The sequence below is a fragment of the Hemibagrus wyckioides genome, linkage group LG01 (assembly GCF_019097595.1).
Source record: "Hemibagrus wyckioides isolate EC202008001 linkage group LG01, SWU_Hwy_1.0, whole genome shotgun sequence".
Lineage (NCBI taxonomy): Eukaryota > Metazoa > Chordata > Actinopteri > Siluriformes > Bagridae > Hemibagrus > Hemibagrus wyckioides.
This window is the reverse complement of record NC_080710.1, coordinates 13,530,134-13,550,195: the sequence shown is the minus strand read 5'-3', so window position 1 is coordinate 13,550,195 and position 20,062 is coordinate 13,530,134. Positions and strand designations below refer to the sequence as shown.

Here is a 20,062-nt window from a genome sequence, read left to right as displayed (position 1 = left end):
GGTGAAGTTGTACTAATACTTTGCTCTTATGGCCACAAATCTGATTAAAATTTGTGTTTACATATGATTAATTAAAGGACTCGTACCAGTAGTAATATGTTGAGCAAATATGCTGATCCAAATATGTTGAACAAAATCCATTAGAAAAATATGATAAAGCGGCTGAGAAAATGCATAGCGCAAGTGAATATGAACAGCATATGTTGTAGGTAATGAATACAAAATTAAATACAGCTCTGGAAAAAAAATAAGAGACCACTGCAAAATAATCAGTTTCTTATGTTTTTTTCTTACAGGTGCATGTATTGGTGAGATGAACAGTTTTGTTTCATTTTTTTGTGAACTGCTGACAATATTTCTAAATTCAAAATATAACTATTGTTATTTAGAGTGTATATTTAAAGGAAATGACAACACATCAAAATAACCCAAGATCATGCAGTATTTGCAGAGCTTTAATAACTCAAATAAAACAAAATGCAAATAATTTGTAAACAAATTGTGTTAATGCTTTGGCTAAATAACATCAAGAAATCAGTATTTGGAGGAATAACCCCAATTTGCATGTGTTTTGGCTCCATGCTCTCCACCAGTTTTTCACATTGCTGTTGGGGAACTTTATACCACTCTTTTTGCAAAAAAGCAAACAGCTCAGTTTTGCTTGATGGTTTGTGACCATCCATCTTCCTCTTGATGACATTCCAGAGGTTTCAGTAGGGTTCAAATCTGGAGATTGGGCAGTGGTCTGTTATTTTTTTTCCAGAGCTGTATATGTTTTACTGTTGTGGGAACCTGACTTTTGAGGGTACTGTGAATTTTCTTTCTATGAATTCCACCTGGCAAAAAGGTAGATTAAATAAAATACAATGATTTCTTTTCTACACTGAATGTTTAGTGGATTAGATGGAGGAACAAGGCTCTATTAAAGCCATCAGGCTCGTGAAACTGTGCCATCTGCATCGTAAAGGGGCGGGTCAGTTGCCATTGAGCAGAGACGTCATAGATGGGGGCGGTGCTAATGATTTTGATTGACAGCAGAGGATGAGCGCTTGCTCTAGGCTGCTGTGAGATACTGTGTGTGTGTGTGCGCGCTTGCGCGCGCGAGTGAGTGAGTAAGTGAGTGAGTGAGAGAGGGGTGGGGGGGGTTTGTGCCCATCTTACCGGGACGGGACCATACGGGAATACTGGGTAAGTCATTTTATTAGCAGTCTTCTGGTCCGCTCGTGTTCGTATTGTTAGCATGGAGTGACAGTGTCGCGGGCCTGCACGTGGCTGCATGTTCGGTTTAGACAGGGATTAGCCTCTGGCTACTTCTTACTATACAGATAACCAGCTAAATCCAGTTAGCTAGCTCGCTAATAATAACCAGCTGATACTGGTTGGCTAAACAAGAGTTTTTGGCTGGCTAGCTGTTACAATCACCCACTTTACCCTATGACTAGTAGAAACCAGTAGAGCTCGGACAACGTCTCGAAGTCCCGCTCCTGATTTAGTGGTTAAAGTGGCAGATGTAAACTTTTTTTAATCCTGAAATTATTAATATCATTTCGCGAAGCTAATTGGCTCAGCCGTGTGCTTCCCAACTGGTCTCCACGCTAAGCGTGCTAGCTAAGCTATACGGCTGGCTCCGAGCTGAATGAAGAGCGTGTGTACTTGTGGTTTAATGTCGCGCAGGGAATTCCAACCATACTCATTCACGCTTAAGCACTGGTTACTCTCATCGGCTCACTTTCCTGTTTGAGTTACACTGTATCCGCTAAGCACATCACGTGAAAGAATAAACGTGGAGAAGTAGTTCAGTTCACTGTCAGTGAACAGGATACAGCTCGCTACAGGTTGGAGTCATCACATATCGTGACAGCGAAATATGGTTAGGAAGTAGCTATAACTACAAAAAAATGCGCCAGGTTGCTCCAGTTTGTCGACATTTTCATGGCTGGTGTGCTAGTCTGTCTCTTCTTCCTTGTTCTTCTGCGTTCTGTCGTCACTTTGACTTCACACATGCCTGTAACAGTCTGTACTGGAGCTTCCATACTCCTAAACTCCGCAGGTTGGAAGTAAGACACTGCAGAAGACACGCAAATATAGACAGGCCCTGATGGGGGGCCACACTGTACCTATAATAAGCACATGGCTTAATGGCTATAAGTCTGTCTAGGTAGGCTGTGTAAATAAACATTTCGATACTTTTGGATATAATTATGTTTAATGTGTCACGGATTATAGGGGAGATTTATTTTATTTTTAAATTTATCAATTATTTATATACAAGCAGACTATGATCACCTGCACTCTTTAACTTTGACTTAGTTTTTTATTTAATTCAGTTCTTTGTCCAGATACACCTGTGTATATGTGCATTACATACACAAGTAACCAGAGTAAACTGATTAAGAAGCTACAGCCTTTAGCTAATAAAAGGTTTTCCCCTAATAAAACAGATAATGGAGGATATGTTTTTGTAACTAGGCTACTTTTATGTTTTGTTTGTTATATTAAGTTGTATACTCCACTTATGTTGGTGTGTCTTTCTAAATGGACCATTGCTCATACGTGTCTGTGATGTGATTCATAAAATGGGAGGCATTTTACTCTACGGGCGGAAGCTGAGATGTCAAAGCCTTTCATGACTAATGTGTTTCAAAATGTTGCTCAATGGTGAAGTAACACAACATTATACACTGTAGTGGCAGGTAAGTGGGAACACACTGTACCTTTACTCTTGAGCAGTTTTATCAGGTACATCTGCAATGTAGTTGGACCCAAGAAGCAGACTTCTGGCTCAGTGATACAGCTGAGAGACTGTAGAATATTGGTTTGTGGAAGCACTAGAGAGTTTTAGATACTGACATCCAAAACTGTTACTAATTAGAGAGCACTAATTAGAGAGCACTCTCCTAGGGGAGTAAATATCACATATCCACACAATACAATGCAATTTGGATTCATAAGGCAGTGATTTAATGTTTGATGATACTATTGAATCTGATTTGATGTGATTTGATTAGATTTAGTTAATTCACAATGGGCTGGTGCGGCTACAAGATTTCATTCCAATCAAGCACCTGATTCCACCTGTTTAATCAGTTGATTTTGGCTTTCAGTGGACTCCTCAGGTTTAGCTTCTGCTTGGTTGGAATGAAAGCCTGCACCCACGCTTGATGCCACATTGATGTGGACATGGGCATGGCATGGTAGTATGTGTGGTAGAAGCATTGGACAACGTCATCGGTGGGTTGAGACACAGCCCGCCAACCAAATATATCCAGCCACCTGCAGTGCTGTGGTCTGAAAGTGACACTGTTAAAAGGCTGGTGGACATTAGTCTATGCATGGACCAACCAGGTAGGTGGGTTCAAGTGGGCAGAGTACACTGCATTAAAAAAAAAAACAGCAGCACTGCCACACTTGTTACACTCGCAACAGGCCAACACACACTACAGTGTCAGCATTGTGCTGAAAATGACCACCAGTCATGACCACAATAGTAACAGTTTGGAGTGGACTGCCAGATTATAAGTGTATATCCATATAACTATGATAAATATATTTGTTGTTGTTGTTTTTTTTGGAATAAATGGCTTACTTTTTTCATTTGATAAAGCTATAATAAAGAGGCCTTGTGTTTTACTTCGGAATGAATTTCACTGGTGAGCTATTCACTTGTGGACATTCATGTCTGAAAAGTGTAATGGATTAATACAGTAGGCTTGTGTCCAAATGATTTACTCTAGCAGTTATACAATACCCATAATGCACATTTAATATTTATAGACAATATCAGACGGGGTGCCATTTCTTCTGCCACTTGCAGTTTCATTGATTAAGCTGGTAGTTAACTAATACAATAAATCGGGTTTGTTTGAGCAGGGACATGGTAAACAGTGCTGGACTCTGGCCCTTCCGAATCATGGCTGCTTGAAAGAACTTTCCATAAGATAATTTAATAAGAATGAAATAGTGGAAAAGTCCCAGTTCCTATGGTTGTATTCCTTTTTCCACATACACCATTACTAACTCAAAGTAATTGCTCAAAATCTGTGAGCATGCAGAGATTGTCTCAGATTCGTTTCCTATTTGAATAGGGTGTGGCCTGATTTGTTTGCTAAAATGACTGTTTGTGCCCTCGACAATAATAAAGAGATTTTGTAGGAGGCCAGAAAATTAGACATGTAGGGTTTAACATAAAAATGCTGTCTTTTATTAAATTAAAATGTGCAACTAATATTATTAGTTTTTGACATTATTAACTGTTTGGTATGTGAACTTTGCCTCTGTCATGTCCTATAACTCATGGCTGCTAAATAGGAAAAGTTGAGTTAGTGTTATAAAAGTATCACATTTTCAATATTACGTATCACTGGCCTTGATTTTTAGTATACACTGTAAATTACTGTCTGGTATGTAAATTATTGTTGATTCCAACACCAAGTCAAACTCACTGTACACTTGTACATGAATCAAAATGTAATATTGTGATGTTTTCTTACAAAGCCTGGTTTATGGCTGTATTAATCAGAACATGCTTTACCTTACTGTAGCATTAACATTCACTTCTATATAAGTGTTTTTTTTTTTTTTTACCCGTAAAGTTTTTGTCTGTCTCCAGTCCTCTAGGTGTGCTTATTTTTTTCTGAAGACTCCCACAAGTTTTGTTTAAGCTGTGACTTGACCTGAGATCTAGGAATAATGACTGTTGCTAATGCCAAGTCTGGTACAGGTAAGCCCACGAGGAAGCCTGATTCATGACTTGTTTTCTATGATAGAGTAGCATTTTTGTGTTCTTACAGATATGTACACAGTGACACTTGCAAGTGCTGCACTTGGTCAAAGGATTTCAAATGATAAATAGCATTTTTGAACAGCTTTTTCTGTTTCACTGTTCTTATTAAAAATTAAATGAAAGATCTAACAATGCACAAGACATGAAGAGATCAAGCTCTATCAGTGTAGCTTTTGTTGTTTCTAGACTTTTCTCTGTGACCCATTTCACATGTTTTTTCAGCTTCATGTTTCCATGGGGATATATAGGCTGGTATTGAAAGACTTTAAATCATTGGATAGAGATCTAAAGAAAGTCAAATATACAAGAACATAATATGTTTTTAATGCAACACAAAGAAAGTACATATAGAGGAAAAAAAGCTGCATGAATCCTGCATCTCAAAGTGGACGGCAGTCACATTTCATTATAGCTGAATTCAAATTATGTTTTGACTAAAATACATTTTTGGTGCATTGATATACTTTGGCATTTCTGCTTTTAAATGATCATGATTTGAATTTAAATGTTTTTTTATTTAGGCTTCTTTATGATCTTATAGTACGATGCTACTCCTATGTCCCATTGTCAAAACACAGAAGGGCTTTTACTGCACTTACCGGGCAACAACATACAAAATAGAATTTTTAAAAAATAATAATGGCATTAATAAAAATGAAATTTAGTCAGAACTCAATGAATCATTCAGAGCACTGAAATCTCTCTTCTAAGATCAGCCCTTTTCCATATACATGATCTCACAGATGCCCTCTATCCGTTCTACCGAGAGAGTATGTTTATTTTTGTGTTCCAGAAGCGGGTTTCTATGACATTACTTTTGCACCATTCAGATGCCTTTCTTATGTAAACTTATAATTTCCCAGTAAGTATGGGGCATGGAACTAATAACTGGTTATTAGCATGAATGCTTTGCACATCTAGGGATGGGGATTCCTGCCTCCACCTTGTGTGTTTTCCCCTGCTTCTGGGGTTTCCTCTGGGTTACTCTGGTTTCCTCCTCAGTCCAAAGACATTCATTGTAGGCTGACTAGCATTGGATTTTAAAATGATGTAACTTTACTTCTGGTGGATGTATATAAAAGAGAAACATGTATCTGTTCAGGACAGCTTTTAAAGCTTTATTTAGTGAAAAGTGTCTAAATTTGACCATCCAAATGGTTTTCCCAGGCCACCACACATATGTAGCCCTGAGCATGCTTTCTGATCCATCTTGTCGGGTTGTTTGTTTAATAAAGCCAAGGCTATTCGATTTCATTTGTTTTTCATACCAGTGACTTAAGGAATCTATTTCAGTATGTTACTTCCATTTTTACAGATGTGGTACGATGGAACATAACAAAAACATACAAAATCTATTATGTACATTGATGTACTATGTTATATAGTTATGTGGGTTTTTTTTTATATCATTCATCAAATCTTTCATTTACAAACATAACAATTACATTACACCAGTTATCTGGTGAAAAGAAGGAACCAGATGTTGGCCTGTTCCGCAAAAACTGGACTTAATTAAAGCCAAAATGCATCCCTGTGTGCTTCTTTAGACAGAATTATGACTACAGCTGAGTGTTCAGTTTGTGTTGAGTAACCCATGACTGCTCTTGTCTTACTGGGTGGAAATGTTTGCAGTGGATTAAATATAAAGGCTACACATTTAAACCTTTCTTTTTCTAATTCTTTAACTGGTAAACTTCACACTTGTCTGAACTATTCCAGCTATTCCATGCAGCACTGTGGGTAATTTCTAAATTTAGAAGCAGAGCAGGTCAAATGATATTTTTATTTTCTGTCAAATTCTTGTCGGATCAAGACAAAGAGAAAGCGCTGTAGAAATACTGGTGACAGTAGCAAATCTGTAACTGGAATAGTGTGTTTTTGTATCTGTGTGAGAGGTTTGTGTGTGGGTGTTCTCACCATGGTAATGGTTAGTGGTATGCTAATGTAGTCACTTCGTGATGAATCGGCCCATTCAGAGCCACTCAAGTTGTTTGTCGTGGCTTGAGTGCTTTTGATGCATTAGTATTGATCCATTTGTTCTGCCACTTGGTACTGATGGTGCGTTGGTGCTACATGACATAGGTGACTTTTTAATGTGGAGTTTAACTGATATGCCTTGTTCTTTAATTGCTTGAGTTTTTAGGAGCTGTTAGATATAGTTTCAAGGATGGTTTCTTCAAACAAATATAAAAGTGAAATCATGATTAGTGAATTCCGCAAGTGATCTATATCACACAGTCTAAGATGGTTTTAAAGAGTAGCCCTTCACATGGTCAGATTTGGGACTTTTTGTCTATTATTATATATTGTTCTGAAAGCTATTTTTTTTCCTGACCTGACATCTGTTCCTCTTTGGCATTTCAAAAGTCTGATTAGCCCAGAAAGTGAAAAGGAAGAATGTTGCATCTAAAGATTACACTCCAGTTTCACGTCACTAATTAATTCATGTTCGCACACTAAATGTCCTGTTATTCTTTTAAATGGGTAATTTAAACATTTGAAGCTTTGATCACTGTTATCCATTCAGAGTGTGTATGCACTCTTCTCAGTTTTGATGATGAAGAGGAGCAAGAGATGGTGCAGGGCATTTTAAAAAGCTGGTGTCTGATTATAAACTGAATTGTTTAGGCTTCTGTCCATTTCTCTAAGGCAGAGGTTTCCACACATTTCCCAGTGAGCCCCATGTCTTTTTTTTTTTGTTTATGATTTTATCATATTTACTAAGTATGGGACACATTGATGGACTTTATTTCACGTTAATGAACTCAAAAATAATCTCCATTTATTGTGAACGAAAACATCTTTCAGTCTTGCATATTTTTCCTGGCTCATTTTTCATGTGAAGCTCCTACAAAAATATCTTAAGGTTGGCTGGTTTGAATACCTAAGCTTTAAGAAATGTAACTATCCAAAAACTATAAGAAGAAATAAAACATTGCATTGTCAGTTATTTTTTATTATATTAACTTTTTTACAGTAGAGATGTCCAAGTATGTTTACTGGCAAAAAAAATTTTTTTGTCCAAAACAAATTTTCCACAATTCAGCCACACGCACACACATCCATTTGTATTGTATAAGGACACATTTATATACTGAATTTGAATATTTCTGTAAAGCTGCTTTGTGTTCATTGTTAAAGCATACAAATAAAATTGAATGGAGTACATTCACAGTATGATCAGTACATTAAATTAGTATGCTTATTTATCATTTAATTGTGAAAACTATAACTAAATACTGATCGTTTATAAAGTAAATCCTTTTTGAACCATTTCAGAATGATATATTTTGCTAATTTTCATGCTTTTGGATGAAACCTGAATGTAAAATTTGTGTTAAATGTTAAAACACCATTGCTAAAATGAAAACATGTAAATAATAAATTGTTGTAGCTAGTGCTTCTTCAGTGTCAGAGTAGCACAGCAATAAACAATTGATGTGTTTGGCCCCTAATTATGCTTAATTATCTTTGGCTCCTTCTATAAAATATTAATGATTGGTGTAAATAGGACAGGACACTGAGTTGGGGAATTGACATTCCCACAACTAGTTCAAGGTTGCAAGATCAGACATTTAAAACCTGCCCTGTTTGACTTTTAATGAGATCAACGTTCATATTTTATAGTGCAGTCAAAGTGTTAATAACAATATTTGTATTAGAATTGTTAGTGTAAGTAGAAAGCTGAATATATGCAGGTCTACTAGAAGATTTTTAAATTCTTTCAGATTTGCTTTTACTCTTCTATACCAATATACTTTAGTGACTATACATAGCCTAGGAATTACAATGTAACGTCATAGTATACAGCCCTGATTCACTGTAGCCGCAATGTCTGTTGCTCTTCTCAGTCAGACTAAAAACTACATTAACATATAATTGTGCTCTTCTTGTTTTAATAAAGGTTTTTTGGTCACTTTATATCATCTCATAATGTTACTTGCGATCCCAATATACAGTAACTGACTAGAACAGTGTATTAATTATGTATTATTCTGTCCTAGTCTAAGTATAGCTACATTCTATCTGAAACTGGACTATAATTTATTACAGGTGCATTTTTTTCTTGCATGTTTGTCTCGGGTGCATTTCTGTCTTGCGTAATTGAAATATCTGTCCTGTAGCTATGCAGAAAGTGTTGGATAACCTCAAGGAGTTGCCTCCCTCCACCGGCGCCAAAGACATTGACCTCATCTTCCTCCGTGGAATCATGGAGAGTCCCATAGTCCGCTCTCTGGCCAAGGTATCTTGTCTGTTTATTTGCTTTCGTGATCAATGATTCACTCATACATGTCTTTCTTTAATATTATGTATAAGTGTGAAGTCATTTTCTTTTTAGCTGTGTGTGTGTTTCTGTATATTCAGCCTCTTGATTATGGTATGTGTTTTGTTTATACCCAACACAATCTGTTACGCTGGAAGCTAATTAATCAACTCTGTCAACTTTGGACACATCCAAGAAGAGAATTATGGTGGAGGACAACTTGCCTTAAAGTTTGTCATTATGTGCAGTCCTAGGCTTTACAATTGTTTTTCCTGGTTTCTTTGATTTTTATGGACAGTATTTGTAAACATTTGACATAGCTAATGCATAATATCACGTCACTGAAAATAATGAAATGAACGTGATGTATAAATTTATTTGTCAGAATGTATAAGCTGAATGTGTAATCTATCTATCTATCTATCTATCTATCTATCTATCTATCTATCTATCTATCTATCTATCTATCTATCTATCTATCTATCTATCTGTCTATCTGTCTGTCTGTCTGTCTGTCTGTCTGTCTGTCTGTCTGTCTATCTTCCAAAAATGATTTTGAAAAGTTATAACAGTTGACCTAAAAATCGTAGCGTTTGTTATTGCAGATTTATTCACCCGAAGAGTGTTTATCTGATCTAATTATAAATACACCTGTTCCTGAAAGGACTAAAAGACCCACACAAACTCTCACAAAGACCAAGGAACTATCAGTGCGAGTCTGGACCAATGTTGTGGAAAATATTAATCAAGGTTTTGTTATAAATATATACCAAACACTGAATATGGTGAAGTTCAAAAATGTAAAAGAATATGGCACACCCATGACTCTGCATAGTGTGAACCAAGTGTCTGACTGATTATAGAGGGGATTATTCAGAGAAGCAACCCAAAGGCCAAGTGTAACTTTCAACATGATGCTGCCCTAGAAAGGCCATGTAATTTCTGCCTGTAATCACTGTGGTTTATCCCTTTCCCGAGGCTCATGAGAGACTGGAGGATGTGAAGCTCGAAGCAGTGCGGAACAACAATGTGGAGCTGGTAAGCGAGATTCTGTCTGACATCAGTGGCCTGGCCGAGCATAACGACAGTGCAGCAGAGCTCTCCAAGATCCTCAAGGAACCGCACTTCCAGGTAAACCAGCTGCTTCTTCACTAATTCATGAGGACTGGAAATAAATGGTGTTTAATGGGCAGCTCACAGTGTGGGTACATGATGATGACTTCCCTGCTCAAAGAATATTTTATTTAACTCAGTAGTTAATTGCCAGGTTTAATACATGTTTTCCATAGGTGGTTTATTAGAGGCAGTGCCTGTGGCCTGCTCCTATGGGTTGAGATCTCTATACGACTGTATGTATTTTAGTTTAATTTAGTTTGTTTACTGATTTGTTTTCATGTTTCCAGTCCTTAATAGAAACTCATGATCAGGTGGCTGCTAAATCTTTTGAAACGCTTTCGTCTGCGGCAAACAACACTACCATGAGCAACACCTCTCTTATGCCAGTGGACACTGTGCGTATGATCAGCATCCAGAAGAAGGCAGGAGAGCCACTGGTGAGCGAGCTAATGCACGTTTATCAGCCTATCAAAACCTGAATGAATGTTTACCTGAACCAGATTTTGTTATCTAGACTACAGAATATAATTTGCTTTGTTGTTCAAAATATATCTTTATAAAATAATTTTTCAATACACATTTGTGACAGATGTTGGTGACAGATGGGCTGATTTAGAAGTTTTCAGAAACTGATTACCTGGGATTTTTAGGCTGTAGTCAGAATTTGGCATTCCAAATTTCCTTGTGTCAGCAGTTCAGGCTGGTGCAGTTGGTGTAATGGTGTGGGGAATGTTCTCTTGGCACACACTGGGCCACCAACCAAACATATCAAACACTGTTTGGATGTCACAGCCTATCAGAGTATTATAGCTGATCGTGTGCATCCGATTATGGCCATAATTTGCCCATTTTCTAATGGCTGTTTCCCGCTTGATAATGCACCATGTCAAAAAGCAAAAGTTATCTCAAACTGGTTTCATGAACATGACATTGAGTTCAGTGTTCTTCAGTGGCCTTCCCACAGTCACCAGATCTGAATCAGAAGTGGACATCTGGGATGTGGTAGCACGAGAGGCTGTCAGAAAATCTGCAGTAATTATGTAATTTAATCATGTGAACATGAACCACAATCACAAAGGAATGTCTCTAAGACCTTGTAGAATCTGTGTCACAAAGAATTGAGGCTGTTCTGGGAGCAAAGGAGTAAACCTACCAAGAATTATCATACATGGTATTACCAAAAAAGGGCCAGTGAGTTTATATAAGTAGTGAAGAATTTATATTGATTATTCTTGTTTATTGTTTAATTAATGTTTATTCCTGATGTGTACTTACACTATATTGCCAAAAGTATTCGCTCACCCATCCAAATAATCAGAATCAGGTGTTCCAATCACTTCCATGGCCACAGGTGTATAAAATCAAGCACCTAGGCATGTAGACTGTTTTTACAAACATTTGTGAAAGAATGGGTCGCTCTCAGGAGCTCAGTGAATTCCAGCGTGGAACTGTGATAGGATGCCACCTGTGCAACAAATCCAGTCGTGAAATTTCCTCGCTCCTAAATATTCCACAGTCAACTGTCAGCTGTATTATAAGAACGTGGAAGTGTTTGGGAACGACAGCAACTCAGCCACGAAGTGGTAGGCCACGTAAACTGACGGAGCGGGGTCAGCGGATGCTGAGGCGCATAGTGCGAAGAGGTCGCCAACTTTCTGCAGAGTCAATTGCTACAGACCTCCAAACTTCATGTGGCCTTCAGATTAGCTCAAGAACAGTGCGCAGTGAGCTTCATGGAATGGGTTTCCATGGCCGAGCAGCTGCATCCAAGCCATACATCACCAAGTGCAATGCAAAGCGTCGGATGCAGTGGTGTAAAGCACGCCGCCACTGGACTCTAGAGCAGTGGAGACGCGTTCTCTGGAGTGACGAATCGTGCTTCTCCTTCTGGCAATCTGATGGACGAGTCTGGGTTTGGCGGTTGCCAGGAGAACGGTACTTGTCTGACTGCATTGTGCCAAGTGTAAAGTTTGGTGGAGGGGGGATTATGGCGTGGGGTTATTTTTCAGGAGCTGGGCTTGGCCCCTTAGTTCCAGTGAAAGGAACTCTGAATGCTTCAGCATACCAAGACATTTTGGACAATTCCATGCTCCCAACTTTGTGGGAACAGTTTGGAGCTGGCCCCTTCCTCTTCCAACTGTGCACCAGTGCACAAAGCAAGGTCCATAAAGACATGGATGACAGAGTCTGGTGTGGATGAACTTGACTGGCCTGCACAGAGTCCTGACCTCAACCCGATAGAACACCTTTGGGATGAATTAGAGCGGAGACTGAGAGCCAGACCTTCTCGTCCAACATCAGTGTGTGACCTCACAAATGCGCTTCTGGAAGAATGGTCAAAAATTCCCATAAACACACTCCTAAACCTTGTGGACAGCCTTCCCAGAAGAGTTGAAGCTGCAAAGGGTGGACCGACGTCATATTGAACCCTATGGATTAGGAATGGGATGTCACTTAAGTTCATATGCGAGTCAAGGCAGGTGAGCGAATACTTTTGGCAATATAGTGTATGTGTGAGAGTAAGTTATCCACAGATAGATATCTTAGTGATCTTTGCTTGGTGTGAATAGTTTGGTTTAGATTTCTGACACTTAAAATGGTGTCTAATTGCAAAATGGCTTATGGCATACCGTTTATACCACAACTTTTGGAAATGAAAATGAAGTGGTCTTAAAAGGTCAAGAAGCCTAGTAAAAGAAAGACTGCCTTGGAGTAGTGGAGTTTGAGATGTGGGTGTTATCACAGAATTAATGAGGTGAAATGTTTGTTTCCCTGTGTGCAAGCAAAGCCTAAAAGATTTAAATTGTGTGGTCTTTTTTAGGGCGTGACATTCCGAGTTGAAAATGGCGAGCTTGTGATCGCGCGCATTCTTCATGGCAGCATGATTGATAAGCAGGGCATGCTGCATGTGGGCGACGTCATCCGGGAGCTGAATGGCCAGGAGGTGGGCGGTGATCCTATGGCATTACAGGAGATGTTGAAAGATATCAACGGAAGTGTCACCCTCAAAATCTTGCCCAGCTACAAAGACACACCCACACCTGCACAGGTGATTTAAAGGAAAACAGAAAACTTGTACTCCTAATGAACTTGTACCCCTAATGAATTGTCAGACTGTAAGTAAACACCCAGTTGGAGTAGCTAGAATTGGAAATGATCTCTAAGATTAGACAACTGAGCAAATGAGACAACTCTGGAACCGTGTTAGCTTTTGTGCCAGTTATTATATTTCAGAGAGTATCAGTATAAGGAAAATCTGTTGTGCATGGCTATATAGGTCTGATTTTCATCATTAAGGTCTGATTTTTACCATATCAAGTCCAGACAGGCACTGGTCTTTGGCTGCTGTCTCTACTCACCTGTTAACCGATGGCAGCATAGGAGTAGAAGTCTGATTTTACCTGTCACACACAAGGAGGAGAGAGTTGCCCTCAAGCTGACTCGGAAGAATGCCACTCTGCTGAAACTGAGCCTGCCTATTCCTATTAATAACATACTCTGTGCTATCTAGGGCAGATGGGAGGAGAGACCTGGAGAGAGGAACATGGGCACACACACACACACACTTATTAAGGAGGTCTGGGGTGTGATAGAAATAGGTTAACTGAATCGTTGTGGCTTTCGTGGCATGAAATGTTCATGAAACCTCATGATTCCGGCATGTCATATAATAAGAGCTGTTTCTCACACATTAGTGAACTTTGCTCTATTTTACTGAACTCTGAGAACAGGCAGAGCTTGCATGTTGACAGTACACACAACAGGAACTAAGGTTAAAAGCCATCTAAATATTTCTTGTAAAAACATACTATGCATTTGTTGATATTTCCTCCTTGTCCTTAAGCACAGAGCTACATAAAAAACAAACTAAGAGTCTAGCTTCAGGTTTATTACTCATTAAATACAGCATGTTAAGCTATGTGTAAAATTAATAATATCTCATGCAAATATTTCAGATCTTCTCGTTTGAAGAGGACTGACGGTCGGTTTATTAAGTTAACAACTTCATTGATGAAGTTAATAAAATGCTTGATGTACACTGTTTGCAATTAGTTGGATAGAAAAAAAATCAAATCCTCATAAATTTTCCGTTTTTCTAAATGTAGTCATTTCAGACATGTTTGTTGTTTGGCATTTGCTTTTTTTTGGTTCTGTGCCAAGGCTGACCACTATACTTGCTTCAAATTTTTAAGCTACAAAATTTTCGTCCTTTTTTTTTTTTTTTTTTTAAATAAACTTTTTGTAAAATAGATATAGAATTAGTATATCATATTTATAAATTTATGTTCAAAATGGGACTATGATTTTTATATTATTTTGTTTGTCAAAATTGGTGATCAACTTTAAAAGATATGAATTATGGTCCATTGAATTGGCTAATGGAGCTAACACGCAACAATTCTTCTGTAGAAGATGTAGATGTCAGACAGCAAACAATTATTTTTTCCAGCAATCCATTTGTTTAAAGAAAAAAGAAATCGTATGGCATTTGTTTCTCCTGACACATGCAAATTGACTGAGAGCACACAATTACACATGCATACACACCATCTGCAGCATGAATACAGGCAGCATGTCAGCCATTTGCATGTTCAAGCTGAAGATTGCCCTGTTCTCCTTTACTCAATTTTGTGATCACTTCTAATTTCAGTGAGGCTTTTTTTTTTTTTTTTTTTTTTTTTTTTTTTTTTTTTTTTTTTTAATTACTCGTGAATATCACACTTACTTCATGCACTTGCATTTTCCCCCTACAGTTTCCTCTAAAATTAGATAGATAGTGCTTTCATTTAACATTCACTTTAAAATAGCACTTTCTGTTTTTAGGTGTATTTGCGACCTCATTTCAAATACAACCCTGAAACAGACAACCTCATTCCCTGCAAAGAAGCAGGGCTGGCTTTTTCCAAAGGGGAGATCTTGCACATTGTGAACCGGGAGGACCCCAACTGGTGGCAGGTTTGTAGCACACCTGAATGTTTCTGAGTTGTTGTGCTAGTTCAACATTTAACTTTGTATACAGTTTAATACTATTAATGTAGAGTTGCATTAAACTTAATTAAAAGCAAGCCATGGAGTTGTGTAAGCACTCACAGACTCATTGAGGTTACCATCTGTGTGTCCCTAAGGCGTGTAGTGTAGTTGGAGGCCGGACTGGACTCATCCCAAGCCAGTACTTGGAAGAGAAGAGGAAAGCATTTGTACGGCGAGACATGGAAGGCTCAGGTATGTTAGGAATGGATTTTTTGAAAAATAGACATTTTTGTCTAAACCCTTATAAACAAAGTGAGAGATATTAATATGATATTTCTTTGAATGCTGTTATTAGACTAGAGGAGTGTGAATTTGGTCTCAGCCATGCCTCCCTCACCACAGTGTGATTTCCTTTTTCTAAAATTCTAGGAATTCTTTGTGGAACAATAACTGGAAAAAGGAAGAAAAAGAAAATGATGTACTTAACAGCAAAGAATGCAGGTTGGAACAACAGAAAGGTGTTTTAATGTATCGTGTAAAAAAAATAGATTTTTTTTCTTTGCATTATGAAAAATGTGATACATAGACAACTCTAATATTTTCTTTCTCTATTCCTGTTATCTCCTCACACTTCCTGTCTGTATTAGAATTTGATCGTCATGAGCTGCAGATCTATGAAGAGGTAGCTAGGATGCCCCCGTTCCAGAGGAAGACACTCATCCTGATAGGTGCTCAGGGTGTGGGCCGCAGAAGCCTGAAGAACAGGCTGATTGTGTTAAACCCACTGCTCTTTGGCACCACTGTACCCTGTAGGTTCTATAACTGCTGCTGAAGTGCATGTCTTAGCCACAAGATGATCTCATCAGCCAATTTAGTATTTTTATGTTAGCCGATATTGTGGAGAAATACTGAAATACTGTTTTTCTCTTTCCCATCAGTCACATCTCGACGACCACGTGAAGAAGAGAAGGACGGACAGTCTTACTGCTTTGTGTCCAGAGCAGAGATGGAGATGGACATTAAAGCAGGCCGTTACCTCGAGCATGGGGAGTATGATGGGAATATGTATGGCACCAAAATCGACTCAATTCTCGAGGTGGTAAACACCGGGCGCACCTGCATACTGGATGTTAACCCACAGGTGAACTGAACAGAACGTTATTGCAGTAGCAACATGTATGTGGCTGTTTAGCTACACTCAATGCAGTAGCTGTAGACCTTAATGCAGAAGTGAATAAAAATATTTACTGACTTTTAGCATTTTATCACCAAAGCAATATTTATCAATGGTATCAGAACAAAGTATATTGCAAGAAAGCATAGGTTTATCTTAAATACGGTGGAAAGTATGTGCTGAATTTATATATATATATATATATATATATATATATATATATATATATATATATATATATATATATATATATATATATATATATATATATTATTATTCAAGTTTAACTTGATTTACAGGAAATGTATTATTATTATTGACGATTGTTACTCGTAGGGCTACTTTTGTACCCAGAATTTTTTGATAGAACTAGAGGTTTGCATAGTATACACAAGAATGTCCCATAATCCAGTAACATTAAGACATACTAACTGACTGTTCTGACCACGGAAAAGAGAGAGATTGTTCTCCACTTTGAAAAACCAAAATGACACTCTTGAATTTTCATCAGGTGATCAGTGACATGATTGGATTAATCATCTGGAGCATTTTTTTTTTTGTTTAAAAATATTTTGTGAAGTGAATTTTTAATTACTACACCAAACATTACGAACAAAGCCTGTGCCATGATGTAAATTAAGTAGTTAATCATATCCAGGTTTCCAAATCAATTCTTAATTAAATTCCAGGCTGATAAATGTATCAATGAATGAATTGATTGTATAGGCCAGTCATCCTGTCCATCTTTGCTCATCAGTCCATTTCCTTTGGTGGTTTATGAGTGTTGCTGCACTATTCTTATACGTTTATTAATATTTAAATGAATAAATCAGGTTTTATGACGGATAATATGACTACAATAAATCACTGAATAATTAATGTCATCAACAGGCACTGAAGGTATTGAGAACCGCAGAGTTTATGCCATTTGTGGTTTTCATCGCTGCTCCTGAGCTGGACACACTACGAGCCATGCACAAAGCTGTGGTGGATGCAGGGATCACCACCAAACTACTAACGGTAAGTCTTGTATATCTAAAATGTTATCTCCTGACAACTAAGACAGGATTGCATGCTTTGATGACACACACTGATGTTTGCATCTCTATCTATCTATCTATCTATCTATCTCTCTCTCTCTCTTTCTCTCTCTCTCTCAGGAAACGGACTTAAAGAAAACAGTGGACGAGAGTGCCAGAATCAAACGGGCATATAGCCATTACTTTGACTTGACAATAGTGAACGATAATCTGGATAAGGCTTTTGAGAAACTGCAGGAGGCTGTAGAGCATCTGTGCACAGAGCCTCAGTGGGTACCGGTTAACTGGGTTTACTGATCCGTCCATCCTCATCCTCATCCTCTTTAGCACCACCACCACCACCACCACCACCATCCATCCTCATCTTCATCGCTGGTGTCATGGACCACGGCAGGACTGTCAGTGGTTAATGTGTCTTAGCCTGACCCTGAAGTCCAACCCTGCTATGCAAAGCTACACCATCCATGATAAAAGAAAGGGAAGTGTACTTATTTATTGACTTTTTTTTTTTTTTTTAAATCTACCAGCAAAGCACATCTTGAGGCATAACTGTTCCTTGTGTTACTGTACAAACAATGTACTTACAGGGTGTTGGAAGTAATTTTGTTATCAACAGTGAAGTTGAAGCAGACATCATTGCTGTGAGCTGCGATACACTTTTGTAGTGGAGCGTTTCAGCTGCCAATTCATCTTTTTGATCTCTTTAATGCTAGTTTTCTATATATTAGTAAATGTACTCAGCAGTTTTCATGGTACTGCTACACTGAAACTCATTACATTACTGAAATATTGTTGTACTACGTTGTCTTTTATTGATGGAGAAAAGACGGAGAATAGAGAAGCTTAAAATATTTTACCAACTATTTTTTTTTTTTTAACTAAGATATAACGCCACTTTACATTATGCTGTAATTGTAGCAGCAAATGTAGTAGAAAATCAGCTAAACACTGTGGAGTGTCTATTCATATGTTTTCGTGTTGGATCGTTGTCAAAAATGTGTCTATGCTTAAAAAAAAAAGCACAGTATTCATCTCAATGCCTTTGCAGCATCATGCAAACTTGACAGTAGTGACAAATGTACTTAGTAAACATGGATTTTGGGACACAAGGTTTATAACTAAATTTTTGTTGTTGTTTTTTTCTATAAACACTGACTTGCCCATGTATTTGTGTGCTATATTTTGAATCTATGCCTTTTGTGTCCTTATAACCACATTAATAATGTGCATCTGCCCTAGCTCTCTTTTCAATTGGAAAAAGTGTGCTTTTTTTTTTTTACTTTACTAAAAACCCTGCACAGTAAGATCATGTCATTTACAGCGGTTCTATTTGTTTAAATAGTTTTTATCCATAGTTTTTTTTTTTTTATATATATATAGTTTTTATCCAGCAGCCCAACAAGCACAAAATGTAAGAAATTTTTAATGCACTGATAAAACCGAGAGAAAAACGAAGGTGCTTTGGCGCTTAATCTAAAACTCACTAGCTAGAGATCGGAAATGTAAAGAAAGATTCGCTATTTTTCATATTACTCTAGCAGGGGCAGGATAGTGTTGTGGCTATACAAGGTCTAAGAGCATGACTTGTTTCATGAGTGCCAGCGCAATCATAACAGTTTGTTTTATATTTCTGTCTGTTTCTGTCCCTAAAATATTAATTATAGGATTTAAGTAATTTCTGCTCTGTTTATGGCCCAGTATGATCCAATAAAGCCTTTAAACTAACAAAACAAACAATTTACTACACAGCAGTGGCTTTAACACAGCAGTTAAGTATTGCTTGTGCCCAATCTGCAATTTTGAAATGAAAGCTTTTCTATAGAACAGTGTATCTCAATGATTTTGACTAATAGGATATGATTTACATTTCTGTCAAAACATATTGCTGAAACTCTTTGTTCACATAAAAAAGTTCCCCGTCAGTTGAATCCCTGCTGTCAGATTTTCTTTTTTATTTCTGAAACTGAAATGCTTGAGAACTACAGCAGCGCACTGTTTAATGATTTCCTGTTCCAGTGCACCTCATTACCAGCTGACGAGTTCAACAGTCTCTTGGTTAATTGTAAGGTGATGAAATCACAAACCTGCGCAATGCTGCCGTTCTTCACAATGAATGGTGAGAATATTGCACTGGACATTGTCTCCCTTTGTCTTTGTGCTAGTTTATCTGTTATGTCTACACCTGCAGATATATTTCACTATGACCATACCTGTATTTTAAAATTCGAAAAACAGGCATTAAAATTGTATTTTCAGATAATCACTTTCAGTTAAGCTTGGTTTTCTGCAGTCCTTTGTATAACTAACACTAACATACAGATGGGTGACATATATAGAATGGAGAGAAATGAATACAACGCTACTCTAATCTGACCTTTTCCCTGAGATTAGGCGTTTCTATCCTGTTGCAAGTGATCTCTTGCAACATACTTGGTTTGTATGACAATTATGATATGATCTTCCCAGATCAACACCTCCAACTGAAGATTCACTGAGGCTGTTTTGGTTGATGCTTTTACATGTGAAATATAATAAATCTTATTTTTGCAGAAGATAACTTCAACAGTTTCACACAAATACTTGAACATGTTGCCATTGGCAACATGTACATTAGCACTTCATGTGGATGTCACACTCCACAATAGTGGTTAAAAGCTCACATGAAAGACATTCAGGGCTTTCAGAAAATGGTTAGTGGTTGTTTTGTTTTTTTT

The 20,062-nt window shown here is 37.7% G+C and overlaps 1 protein-coding gene across 3 annotated transcripts; it reads left to right on the top strand.

The window, feature by feature from the left end:
- Nucleotides 1-1,034: 1,034 nt before the first annotated feature.
- pals2a (protein associated with LIN7 2, MAGUK p55 family member a) lies at nucleotides 1,035-19,608 on the top strand. 3 transcript variants are annotated; one of them, XM_058385862.1, is made up of 13 exons: nucleotides 1,036-1,188; nucleotides 4,610-4,720; nucleotides 8,908-9,026; nucleotides 10,026-10,178; nucleotides 10,451-10,600; nucleotides 12,985-13,212; nucleotides 14,988-15,119; nucleotides 15,290-15,386; nucleotides 15,564-15,635; nucleotides 15,782-15,943; nucleotides 16,073-16,275; nucleotides 17,200-17,328; nucleotides 17,469-19,608. In XM_058385862.1, exons 2-13 carry the CDS (start codon nucleotides 4,690-4,692, stop codon nucleotides 17,643-17,645), a joined length of 1,653 nt encoding a protein of 550 aa, XP_058241845.1. In that variant the 5' UTR covers nucleotides 1,036-1,188; nucleotides 4,610-4,689; the 3' UTR covers nucleotides 17,646-19,608. The 3 variants fall into 3 exon arrangements, with proteins under 3 accessions (XP_058241846.1, XP_058241847.1, XP_058241845.1); XM_058385863.1 differs by lacking the exon at nucleotides 4,610-4,720 and having other exon boundaries at nucleotides 1,035-1,188; XM_058385864.1 differs by lacking the exon at nucleotides 12,985-13,212 and having other exon boundaries at nucleotides 1,035-1,188.
- The last annotated feature ends 454 nt before the right edge of the window (nucleotides 19,609-20,062 follow it).

What these genes read in the sequence shown, in the direction of transcription:
- pals2a (XM_058385862.1), top strand. Translation starts at nt 4,690, where the DNA reads ATGACTGTTGCTAATGCCAAGTCTGGTACAG. An exon ending in TAATGCCAAGTCTGGTACAG is followed by an intron (nt 4,721 to 8,907) that starts GTAAGCCCACGA and finishes TCTGTCCTGTAG; the next exon opens with CTATGCAGAAAGTGTTGGAT. An exon ending in CTTAACAGCAAAGAATGCAG is followed by an intron (nt 15,636 to 15,781) that starts GTTGGAACAACA and finishes TGTCTGTATTAG; the next exon opens with AATTTGATCGTCATGAGCTG.